General features: G+C 45.2%; 1 protein-coding gene across 5 annotated transcripts; it reads left to right on the top strand.

Annotated features, from left to right (window-relative positions):
• Window positions 1-3,516: 3,516 nt before the first annotated feature.
• Window positions 3,517-11,732, top strand: CDCA4 (cell division cycle associated 4). Of its 5 annotated transcripts, XM_037393554.1 has the most exons (5): window positions 3,575-3,646; window positions 4,665-4,713; window positions 7,362-7,442; window positions 9,379-9,598; window positions 9,751-11,732. In XM_037393554.1, the coding sequence occupies exons 4-5, from the start codon at window positions 9,554-9,556 to the stop codon at window positions 10,504-10,506; spliced, it is 801 nt and encodes a 266-aa protein (XP_037249451.1). In that variant the 5' UTR covers window positions 3,575-3,646; window positions 4,665-4,713; window positions 7,362-7,442; window positions 9,379-9,553; the 3' UTR covers window positions 10,507-11,732. The 5 variants fall into 5 exon arrangements, with proteins under 5 accessions (XP_037249449.1, XP_037249453.1, XP_037249451.1 ...); XM_037393552.1 differs by lacking the exons at window positions 4,665-4,713; window positions 9,379-9,598 and having other exon boundaries at window positions 3,517-3,646; XM_037393556.1 differs by lacking the exons at window positions 4,665-4,713; window positions 9,379-9,598 and having other exon boundaries at window positions 3,542-3,650; window positions 7,358-7,442.
• Window positions 11,733-12,527: the final 795 nt, after the last annotated feature.

Genomic DNA, 12,527 nt, shown 5'->3' with positions numbered 1-12,527 from the left:
CCTTGGAGAGACTTTTCCACAAGCTAGAAATAACATCCATGCAGGGATCCAGTGGAAAGCGACAAACTTAAATCTGCATGTATTTCTGTCTCTTATTCACCTACATAAAGATTATCTGCATTAGCCCTTTAAAACTATTAAAACCCACTATTATTGTAATAATTTGTTATGTGGAAATCTCATGGACTAAGATCCTTTGTGCAGCTTGAAATTGCACAAATAAATCACAAATTCCGTCAGGTTTTTTTTTTTTTTCCTTTTAAAAGCACAGTTTCAGCCCTGCTCCCTGCCATTGAGCTTCTATTAATTTCTGTGGTTTTACAAACAGTGTCCAACTCTAAACCAGCCTTCCCATCACCACCGATGTGTGAAAGTCTGGCCAGCTCAGCAGGGGCTGAGCAGCTCTGAAAAAGAAGCAGCAAAGCTCCTGAGGCATCAAGCACAGCCCAGCACAGGCTCGCTCCAGAAGGGAAGGAAGGGGGCTGGGAGGGAGGGAGTTAGTGGCTGCTTTCCAACGAGCATGGCACACAGGTCACACCACCCGGTACCAGCCACCGCCAGAGGAAGAAGCAGGCCAGGGCTCCCGGGAGAGCAGGCAGGCTGTGGGATGGGGAGAGTGGAGTTGGCTGCCAACACAGCTCCCACAGCCGCTGCTGCTCAGTCACAGGGGAGGCAGTGTGCACATGCCGCCCTCGCAGACTAAAGCTGGGCCTGTCCTTCATCCACGCTGAGCACAAGCTAACCACTGCCAGCCAAGAGAAGGGGCTCTGGGTAGCAGCTCCCCTTGTCTCAGCCCTCCTGCTGAGGCAGGAGCTCCGGCTCAAATAAGCCCCACTGTGTGCTGTGGGATGTGATGGATCTGCACCTTGGACCCACTCAGAGAGGTCAAGGATGCCTGCTTCTGTTAAACCAGCCCTGTACCTCCTGTTTTCAGCCAAAAAAGATCATCCCACTCAACCCTCTTTGGCAATCACACTTTCATAAAGGCTGCCAGTGCTTTTAAATCCCCTCAGGACTGCCACTCGCTCTGAAGATTTTGCTGGATAGCAGTGGTGACCCATCTTCCTAGGAGAGGTCTGCTGAGCTGGTTTGCATCATTTTCTTTCCTGTCACCTGTATTATTCATTTCATCAGCAAGCAGGCTGTCCTGCAGTCTCTCACTAGGTGCCATGCCTCTCAATTGTCAGGAAGCTTTGAGTACATATACTGAATCACCTTTCAATTCAAAAGTCTCCTGCCATTTCTGACCTGGAATTCCCCCCCCCCCCCTCTTTTTTTCTTTTTTTAATAGACTTATTGTCTTAATTTCAGTTACCCCTATCAGGTTGCTTTGCAGACCTTTCTTTCCAGTTCTGCTCTATGCTTTGTCTCTAGAACTCCAAATTTGGCATCATTCCCACTTTCGCTTGCAGATTATCTTAGCTGTGAAAGTTTCATGGGCTGAGATAGCTTTCTCAATATATAAAAATCTGTTTAGGAAATTACCAGGCTTTCACCTATTCTGTTGAACTCTGGCGCTAAAATGTCATTTACTGAAACCAGTAGGAGGATGAAAAACTTTAGCACGCAGCTAAAATGCAACTGTTCTTTTTATCACATCATCATTACGATTCAGTTAAATTCTTTATAACACTATTTTAGTCCCATCACAGATTGTTTACTTTCTAATAAATACTTTGGGCTGTATTGTTTTGCATAGGTCTGTCCAGATTTTTCCATTTTGACTTTTAAAGTTTTCTCACATACGCGAGATGTGAGAGTTGCTTTCTCCTGAGAATAATCAAATCTTGTCATACCTCGATGAGACATAGTTTCTCAGCTTTTCAAAGATGATGGAGCGCTGAGAACCTTTCACAATTTTTCTTTCAGTGGCTTAATCAGAAATGTATATGATGTAGTTTTTAAGACATCAGACATCCTCTCGTTTCACTGGAGGATGTATCGGGAAAAAAAACTCATAAACAAAAATGTCAAGACCCTCTCATTGTTTTTAAAAGGAGAAAAAAAAAAAATAAGGGGACTTCTGTCCCTTACTATATAGATGATGCTGTCACTAGAAAGAGCAATACCAACGAACTCTTCTAGCAGCAATCCTCCAGGGAAGAGCACCTACACTGCCTCAAAAAGGAAGTCCAGAGAGGCTCAAAGGTTCTTGCAGGATTTGTTATGGGATTACCTATTTGAATTCTTTGCAGCAAAACTAGAAGCCAACGTCAAGCTGAACAGAACATAAGAACACATCTCTTTGTGGTACCATTCTTTCAAAGTTTTGACTCATATTTTTTGCACCATTGATGCCACTGAGTGGTGCAAAAACCTGTAAAAAACCCAAGGGGAAATACTATACTTTGTAACCAGTCTTGTCCCCAAACCAGATCTTGCTTTGCTATGTAAATATTACGTCCTCCTGCTTTCTCGCACCGAGCCACAACTCCGCTGTTCCACAGCCCTTCCTACCAACCCCCAGCCCCCCCGCTGCCCAGCCCCCCCCTTTCTCCATTCTCTCTCCCCGCCCCCGCGGGCCGGCAGCCCCCCACCCGCCCGCGCTGGCCGCAGCAGCTGCCGTGCCCCCCAGGGTCCCTGTCGGCAGCCGCCGCCAGGCCGAGCGCGCTGCCTGCCGCGGAGCCAGGCGGCACGTAGCTGCCAGACCGGGAAGGCGACCGAGAAACGCCCGGTCGGCTTAAGCACTTGCAGATGTGCGGCAGCACCAAGCTAGAAGGCACGGCGGCGTTAAAAGCTTTCGGGATTTCCCCGCTCGCCAGGGCGGCTGGAGCTTTGGGGACAGCGCAGTCTCAGCCCGGCCCCGCGCCCCCCGGGAGCGGCTTCCCCGTCCCCTGCCGCCGCGGCCGGCGCTGGAGGCCCGGCCCAAACAGGAAATGCCACAGGCCTTGCTAATGGAGTCATGAGGCCTGGCACCCCCGCGGGGCGGCAGCGCCGGGCGGGAAGGAGCGGCTGCGAGGGCGGGCGGGCGGGACGGCCCCGGTGGGCGCAGAGGTTCCCTAGCCCGGCGGGACGCGGCGCCTGACGGCGGAGAGCGGCCGGGCCCGGCGGGGAAGGCGGCGCGGCCTCGCGGGGGGTGGCCGGCCGCTCCCCCGTCCTTGCGGCTCCCTGGGCGCCCCGCGGGCTACAGCGGGGGGCTGCAGAGGGGCCAGGTCGGAACCTGTTCCCGCCGGAGCCCGTGGCCGGGAGCCCAGACACGCCGCAGGGCCTTGGCTGCCGTTTGAAATCGGGGCGGCTCCGCCTCGCCTCCCGCCAGCCTCTCGCGGCCGAGGGGAAGGGCCGGGGCGCCATGGCAACGCCACAGCCTCCCGTGGGCGGTACCTGGAGGCGGGAGAGGCCGGGCGCCATGGCAACAGAGCCACCAATCGCAGTGGCGAGCGGCGCCCGCGTGGTTTGGCGGCAGCCAATAGTAGCTGCCGCCCGCTCGTAGGCGTGGCTGCCGAGGAAGGCCCAGCCCTCAGCGGGAAGACGTGGGCGGGGGTAGGAAGCGAGCTCCTTTGTGGGCCTTGACAATAAGATGGCGGGCGGGGGGGCGGGGTTAACCGTAGGGACCGGCCCCGCCCCCTCCCTCAAGCGCGGAGCGGTCGGTGAGGCGGGAGAGGGGGCTCCTGAGCTGGCAGGCGGCGGCGACAGCAGCGGCGAGGCGGTGAGTAGGGAAGGCCGGCTCGGTCGGGCGCGGCGCGGGGACCCCAGGGCCGCCCGCCCCCCCCGGGACTCGGTGTGGGAACGGCGCGGGCGGGGAGCCGGTGCCGGCGGAGCCCGCGGAGGAGGGAGCCGATTCAAAATGGCGGCGGGCCGTTTGCCGGGAGCGCGGGACGGTGAGTAACTGCCGCTCGGGGCCGTTGGCGGCCGCTCGCGCGCCCCTGGAGCGGCCAGCTGGGCCGGGGCGGGTGGTCCAGAGGAGCCGCTTCCCCGCCGCCGTCGGGCGCCCCGCTCCGCCGCTGGGTGCCCTCGCCAGCCGCGCACCCTCCGCGCCCGCGCCGCCACCCGCCGGGCACCCTCCCGGCAGCGCCACACGCCGTGCCGCCCTGCCCTCCCACTGCCGGCGTGCCGCGGCTGGGGACCTCCCCCCGCTCGCCCGGCGCACGCATCGCGGCTCGGCCCGCCTCGGCCCCCGCCGCGCTCCCTCCCCGGCCTCCGTGCGCCGGGGCTCACTCCCCGCCCCGGCCGCCCCCGCCGGTCACGCCTCTCCCCGCCGGCCCTGGCGAGCCGGCCCCGGCGAGCCGCTCCCAGCTTCTGCCGTCTGCGCTTCCAGGAGCTTTCTGCTCCTCACAGCGCCTGCCCTGGGCGTGCAGCTGTTCCCTCTTCCCCGCCTGCCTTTCCTCGGGAGCTGGTGCCCTTTCCCCCTGTCCTGGGGAGGTGGCTGCCAGCCCCCTACGCCCGGAGCGTGGAGCAGACCCCGGTGCTTTATAGGTGCCTTTGTCCCGGTCCAAACAGGGCTGTTCCTGGCCCTGCCAGTCTTCTGCTGTGTCTTCTGCCCAGCTCACAACTCAGCATCACCACAGGCACACATAGGCATGCCTAAGAGGAGTGCCTGGCTTTCCATCTTTTCACCATTGCACATAGCTCTGCTTTCTTCCAAAGGACAATTTTGGAGTGGGGAGGATTAGAGTGGTAGATACAATACTTTCTTACATTCCCATGCTAACCATCATTATGCTTAGGGCTGTACAAAAAGCACTCTGCTTAAGTGAACCTGCAGCACTGGCCTAGGTAGGTCTTGTCTGCTTTCTCCTCAAGATGAACAGTGTTAAAATTTCCTCTCTCTTGAAGTGACTTTTCCCCTTACGTACTTAAGTGTGTCTGTGGCAGCACATTTCTACAGGGATCTGAATTGAGTGTGAATCCTGGAACGTTTTAAGTTGATGCTTTAGTAAGAATTAGATGAGTTTTCAAGTACAGTATTTGTAAGGCAGACTGGGAATTTGTCCATCCCCAAAGCAAAACTTTTAATGAATTATATAATACCATGCTCCCTGTGTGACTATAAAAAAAAAACCCACACCAGAAAAAGAACCCACACCAAACCCCACAAAACTCCTGTTTTCCTGCTCTATTATGCTGCAGATAGCTGTTGTCTCCTTGACAGCTTTTTTTGCACAGCTATTTCAAACAGCACTTAAGTTTAACACATGAAATTTGGGCTCTTGACGTGCAGATAGTAGTGGAAGAAGGGAGATAATATAGCTAGTCTAGATACTGCCTCCTGGACAGAGACAGATGCTGCTTGAAATTATCGGGGGTGGGGGTGGGGGGGGTGAACACTTCGACTCTAAAGCAGCAGCAATCTTGCTTTCGTGTACCAAGAAGTTTTACACAAGGTCCAGGGCCTTTTTTAGTATGTTAATATGTAAATCAGTAGAGAAACATATCTTGATTAATTAGGGGTTTAATTTCGCATTCTCTTGAGATGAATGCTTGTTGGAGATAGTGCAGAGAAGTCTGAGGGAGGTAATTTATTTGCAAGGTTTTAACTGAATCTGATAATGGCTATGAAATTAATATTTTTTTTACTGAGAACTTCGGTTCTGAGGCACACTCATATGCCAGTTAATAGAATCTGATGAAATAATTGCTGTGATGGGTGTATTCTTTAAGTTTATACTAATAGAGTCCTCACGGTTGGTTTATTGCTCTAGGGAAGAACCTGGAATCACATGTAGCAGGTCTTCCGCATTATTATGTTGCACGGGAGAACTGTTTACTTCTTTAGTATTAGATTACAGACTGGACTGGTCCCCCAACATCCCTTATGCCTTTTAGTTTGTGGATATGATGATGGCTCTTCTACCAAGAATTCATGCATTCCCGTAACGGTCCCCTCCTGTATTAGTCTGCTGGTTTGGGAGACAAATGGGCAATGCCTCTTCCTTTGAAATCGTTAGATATACAAAATAGCACCAGAAAATATTTTAATTTATTTTTCTGCCGATTGCATCATCTTTACCTGTAGTAGTTGTGGGCTTTTGTTTGGTTGTTTTTTTTTTAAACAAAGTTTATGCCCTTGTCACCTACTCTAAACTAAAGTAGGAATTCAAATTGTTGCCATATACAGGCTCGCAAAGAGATGGCTCTTCATTTATAAAATGTTTTGAGAGTATACCTGGGGAGCAAAAACTTTTTTTTGGTGTCTTTTTGAGGGATATTATGATGTCTTACTGGAATTGTAGTTAGGTGCCTTATGACCCTGTCTTGAATGCTGATGTAAGCGTAGTCTGGAAAAGAGAATGAGACTATGAGTTGATTGAAATACAGTTTCCATGACATAACAGCATTTTAGTCTGAATATTTTGGGATCAAGTCAAAAGAGTTTGGCTTGAGAGTGTTAAGGTGGGGTTTTTTGTTGTGAAGTATGCAGCTTCTTGAGATAAACATGTTTTCTCCCCCACCGTGGTCCCCAACTCCTTTGTCAACCATCTCCCCACCCCCCAATTCTGAGAGCAAACACTTAAAAAATAGTTTATTACTAGCCACAATAGAAGACAAAAATAGATGACCATATGTATCCTCTTTACTTGTGTCTTTTCTAGGTATGTACTTCAGTTGCAGACACTGAACTGTCTTGTATTATACAGACATGTCTAGAAAAGTATCTGAATTTTTGTCATATTTTATCATATAAATTTATGTAGCTTGTTGAAATGGAACATTCTTTTTGGTTTCAGTAATTAAAGGAATTGTTACATGTGTTTGGTGGTTGTATTTGGTATGTCAGATCTTACTTCACCTTAAAAGTGTTTTAAAAACTTCGCCTATATAGTTAAAACAATTTCATTACTGTCATTACTTTCATTATTGTCATCTTGCGAAGTAATTCTTAGTCATAAAGTTTCTGTGCTGGTAAAGGAAAATTCTCCCTGGTTTTGCTGTGTTTCAGTTTTATATTTGTGTGTGCTTGCTGTTTTTCTCTAGATGCTACAGAGATAATGCGGTTTTGTACCACAAAGGTGAAAACTGTATAGTTTTGTGATAAAAGTAATGAAGACTTGCTTTCAGTGTGCTTTTGTGCATGTTTAAGTTTATCAGATGATTGTTAAAGATTTGGTTTGCTCTTCAAATGGCAAAGGCATAAGGATAAGGGAGAGGCTGGTCCAAAGGTCAGGCTAATAGCCTAAGACTTGGACTTAAACTGGCAGTTTCCTTTTCCTGCCACTGATTTTGGGTGTATTGTTGGCCAGATCACCTTCGTGCTCTAGCTTTAAATTGGGTTTAATAGTACTGTTCAAGTTTGTAGGAGCACTGTGAGGGTAGAGATACTGAAGCAATTGAAAAGGGAGGTGTGTAAGGTTTCTGAAATGGGGAACTGTTTTGTTCTGCATCTCCTGTACTTGCCTGACATCTTGCTTCCCGGTGCTTGGTAGGTAGTGCTCCAACTTTTACTGTATGGACTCTTGCTCAGTAGCATGGGAGAAGAGGAAGGACTACGTCAAACACAGTTACTGGTATGTAATTTTTTGCTTCTTAAATGAACTGTCATCTAGTATTTTTTCAAGTCTCAAGAACAGGGTGACAAAGAACTGTTTTTGTGATGTAAGATACTAACTGGAAGTAAGTGTTACAGAAAAAAATCCAGTGAATGCTATGAAAGGTTTACCTTTAAGTATCCATAAACATTTTTTCCTCTGCTTCACCACACCCAACTGTGTGTCATGTATTGAGTTTTTCAGGTTTTCTGCTGTGTTCTGTTCTTCTGTTGGTGTGCCTTAGAAGGCATTTAAATGCCAGATAGCAGGTGTATGAAAACAAGATTAACATTCAATTGAAGTTTTAATTATTCTTCACAGGAATATAATAAGTTGAAATAAAAGAAGCTTTAAACTCTGCAGTGTGTTTAATGTTTGATGACATAATCATACATGGTTTGTTAGTAGTCCCAAAAGATGTCTCTACAGGTCAGGTTTCAGGTGGTGTTGGTGTTAGAAATTATTGTACATACAGCTTTGTAGGAAAAATTAAATGGGATAGCCTCTGATATAGGAAGTTTGCAGAAATATCTCAAAATCTAGAAAAGGCACTATAAAGCAAAAACTTCGGCGGTGTTTAATGGGAATAATGTGGATATGTTAGGCTACAGGAGAAAATGTAATAAAAAGACTTTCTAAGCATTTAATATATTGGTAATCCATGGATAGCTTTTATGAAGTCTATGAAAAATGACCATAAGAAAAAGTTCATATATTCTATATTGTAGGCTTTGCATATTAGGATTTCTCCGTATAATGATTTCTATAAAGAGTTTTGTACATTCAGTGGAAATAAATCTTTTAAGAGTCAGCAAATCCAAAAAAAAATAAAGGTTACTTCATGGATATATACAGCAACTTAAGAACTGTTGTACTGTCAGACCAAATGTTTATCTAGCCACTGTGCTATCCCCAGGTTTTCAGAGTAGATAAGTATGTAATGTATTTTGAAAGGAACAGTGTTGCACTTCAGTGGATTTTTAGTGACTGAAAAAGCTTGCGGAGAGCTCCCTGAACATAGGTGGAACATACCATAGCAACCAGAAAAGCAAGGCAGAGGTTAGGGCTTACCAAGGGCAAGGGAAAAGTCTATAGAAAGACACTGCAATAGTATTTTGGTTTTATCAGCTTTTAGTTGAAAGCCTTTGTTTGGGTCACTACATTTAAAAAAAAAAAAAAAAAAGTCCGCAAATACTGGGCAAACAGGAATATTAAGCACAGAAGACTTAGAAGGAACATGTCAAAAGTGCATAAATTTAAAGATCGGGTATTAGCTTTCATTTACAGCCTAATTTTTATAAGAAATGTTACTTTGTATTTCAAGAGATAGCTGCAATATTTGCATGGGGGACTGTTCTCAAAATTAGTGCAGTTCAGAAGGTCTGGAGGCTAGTGCTTGAAAGCCGTACCTTGGAAAATTCAGCAAGTGTTTTTTAGATGTAAAACATGAGAAGCCTGCATGCACCCCTCTTGTTTTTAGCGGGTGAACCTAAACTTAGGCATACAGGAATTTTACTTTCTTGGAGTCAACTGGGAAAGAAGTACAGAAGCGCATATGGAGGATGACTATGCCTATCCTTATTGGACTTGCTCAATTCATATTGGAATTACACAGTTCATTTACTCATCTGAGTAAGGGAACCAGAAGGACTGCTTCAGGCACCTCAGTTGAATGTCCCAAGTTTTAAGGAACAAATCTAGATTTTATTCTCTCTGTAGCCAAAATAAGCTAATATTTTCAAGTGTGCTGCCAATGGTATTTTTTTCATGTTGCTCTGGTAGGCATGTTGATGTACCGGAGAGGGTCAAGTCTTGAAAAGATGGTGTGCCAGGTTGTATTTTTATTTCCAAAATTAGAGGTTAAGCATGCCAGTAGAAACTCTGGAGGAGCGAGGAGAAACTGCCTCTCCAATAGGTGAAATACGGCTGTTGAGATGTTTGCTTCTGTGCGAAGCAGTGGCTCCTGACTTCCATCAAGCGTGCAGCTTAATTGGAGCCAGGAGCTGGGAGCCCCTGCCTCTCTCCGATGCCATGACTTGTGGACCTGCTCACCCCTGGTTCCCGAGTGCCGTCTTTGGGACCCAGTCCATATGTTCCTGACCCCTGTTGTACCACACTGGCCATTCTATAACCTGGTATGACAATTCTGATGTTTCTATCTTAAAAGAATTTGCTGTTTAAATTTAAGATTAAAGTTTTTCTGTTTTGGTTTTTTTTTGTCTTTTTTTTCCCACTCCCTCTTGAGCTGTTTACATTGTACAAGACTTTTTTTATTTTTTTTTAACAGGACACAATGTTTGTGCGAGGATTAAAGAGAAAATGTTTTGATGGTGAAGAAGATATTGAAGGAACTCTGGCTGGTATTAAGGCTATTCCTTCTTATAACCTTCAGCGGCAGTCACTTTTAGATATGTCCTTGGTTAAACTTCAGCTGTGTCATATGCTGGTTGAACCTAACCTTTGTCGTTCAGTACTTATAGCCAACACGGTGCGGCAGATCCAGGAGGAAATGACTCAAGATGGGACTTGGCAGATGATACATACACAGAGTACAGGGCAGGCATCCCTGGATCGTCTTGTTTCAACAGATATCCTCTGTCGTTCATCTAGGGAACAAGCTGAGGGAAAGCATGTTTCAGGCTATAGTGCTTTCAACAAAGACTTTGAGGGTGACCAGGCACAAGATAGTTCAGAAACCATGTCAACAGCTTCTTCAGTGCAAGCTCCGAGAAATCTGCAGAGCAATGTGTGGGAAATGGAGAATCCACAAGAAAATAAAGGAAACTTTCAAAAGTCATTAGATCAAATATTTGAGACACTGGAGAATAAAAGTCCTAATTCTGTTGAAGATCTGTTTTCAGAAGTTGACAATTCTTACTATGATCTTGATACTATGTTAACAGGCATGATGAGCAACACAAAAATGGGACACTGTGATGGGCTTGAAACATTTTCTTCTCCAACAGCTACAGCTTCTAACTCTAATTTTAAATCTGATCTTAATGAGCTTGATCATATTGTGGAGATCCTTGTTGAATCCTGAAGCTCGTTCTGTAGGAGATAAAGATCTGTTAATGGGAAGAAAAGACTGGAGAAAGCTATTTCCACAGTTTGTTCTCTCAAATCTGCACGTGTATTTTACAAATATCTATATATTATATAGATACATATATTAAAAAGCACTTCATATTGCAAAATAGTGTTAACTCTTAAAGTTAACCTGCAACTTGTAGTGTAATAATCTGATTTGTTGCCCGTTGAACTGTAAGTACATACGGTAAATGTTTTTAAGTTTGGGGTCCAAGGCTCTTGAAATTGGTTCCTTTTACCAATTTGTTTTAGCCTTTGATGGAGGATATGCTCAGTGAGAGGGATTCTCTCATCTTTTTCTTATACTTCTCCCAGTAAAAATGGTAACAAACATAGAGAGAAGTTGGGTAACTGGTTTCCTATTTTCCTCTGGTTTCCACTCTGCTCCACCACAAAACTCCTACCCTGTCTGCTGCTTCTGTTCTAAGTCGCTACATGGCTCTTAAAGAGCAGTATGCAATAGTTTCTTTTATTCTAGCTAGCTTGTTCTGGGGTTTGCTACAATTTTTACTTCAAAAATAGTTTTAAAGTGTTTATTGGTGTTTAGATTTTTCCAGGTATTTTCCTAAAATATATTTTTTACTACAGATGTTATGTCAGCTGCTGACTTAGTAACTTTTGATCGTATCTGCAGTTGATGTATTTTTTGAAAGATTTTCAAAAAGGGATGGTTTTTTTTAATGTGAGCTACCCAATGTAGTTCAGTAAAGTGTATGTAAATGTAATATACATTTTTATACTTTACATTAAAATGTAAGAGCTGTTTTCATGATTCTGTTTTAGAGAGTAGTACTTTACTAAATTGAGAATTGTACGGTTATGCTTTTCATACCCTGTATACTTGAGTATCATTAGAGGAAGAGCTTTGATCCAGCTAGATACAATTACATTTAATTCATTTCAGACCATACTTTTTGTTAACTACAAACCTTAATTACATAGGTTTTTATTTATGTGTATTTATATGTAAATGTCATCAAGTGAATTGTTTATCACTGAAGTCTACCATCAAATATTTGTTTATATGGGATAACGACCTTGCACTAATTACTACAAAAAGTGTTATTAGCGGCCTTTAAATCTCAACTGGTATGTCATGATGTCTTGTCGTAATTAATATGCTCTGCTCTTACCAAGCGTTTCCTCTTGGCCTTTTTTTAATAACAGAAGATAATACAACATGGGATGGTGTTCCTGTCTTCAAGTACTCACGCTCATTTTAGAGTGTGTATAATTAGACTTATTCCTGTGAGGCTTTTTCAGAGGAAAGGGATAGATCAAGTAGAGTGTATGATTTTGTTATAAAATGACAAACATTTACCTTCACAAGCTGGTATTGGGGAAGAGCCCCAAACTAGCAGGGAGGTAGAGAAGGGCAGAAAGGATTGATTGGTTTCTGGAATGTGTTAGCATTGGTTGTGCCAGGGGAAGATAACCACCAGTAACTGTTGTTTTTTGTAGACTTGAGCCAAATGAGTCACTGAATGTGAAGAGTACCATTCTGTGCCCGACAGACTCAGCCTTCCCACAAGTGACCTTACCTGCTACACACTACCCTTTTCAGATTCTCAAACACCTAAAAAGGGGAGGGTGGGGGTGGTGGGGTGTTATGGATGTTCTAGTGTCACCTGCATAAAAAGAGACCAACTGAGCTCATGGTTTCAACAAGTGCTTTAGAAGCATCTGGTTTGGGCAAAACTGGTATAATTTTGCTAATTTTTTCAAACTTGGTAGTTGAATGCATACTAGCTCAGTCGCATGAAACCATGCAGTTAGTATGAGTCTAGTGAATTTGAAAATGTTTCTTGTATCAAACTTGGCATGAGATGATCTGTAGTTACTGTAGTAATTAAACATTGCTTCCTCAATTGAAGTTTGATTAATAACTTCATATTAAAGGATGAAATACCATACAGATACTTGCAATTTTAGTCCATATGATGTAGCTGGATGAAAGAAACAAGCCAATACTAC

The sequence above is a fragment of the Falco rusticolus genome, chromosome 7 (genome assembly GCF_015220075.1).
Source record: "Falco rusticolus isolate bFalRus1 chromosome 7, bFalRus1.pri, whole genome shotgun sequence".
NCBI lineage: Eukaryota > Metazoa > Chordata > Aves > Falconiformes > Falconidae > Falco > Falco rusticolus.
The sequence above is the reverse complement of the archived record's forward strand: the minus strand, read 5'-3'. Positions and strand labels throughout refer to the sequence as shown.

What these genes read in the sequence shown, in the direction of transcription:
- CDCA4 (XM_037393552.1), top strand. Translation starts at nt 3,518, where the DNA reads ATGGCGGGCGGGGGGGCGGGGTTAACCGTAGGGACCGGCCCCGCCCCC. An exon ending in GCGACAGCAGCGGCGAGGCG is followed by an intron (nt 3,647 to 7,361) that starts GTGAGTAGGGAA and finishes GGTGCTTGGTAG; the next exon opens with GTAGTGCTCCAACTTTTACT. An exon ending in TACGTCAAACACAGTTACTG is followed by an intron (nt 7,443 to 9,750) that starts GTATGTAATTTT and finishes TTTTTTTAACAG; the next exon opens with GACACAATGTTTGTGCGAGG.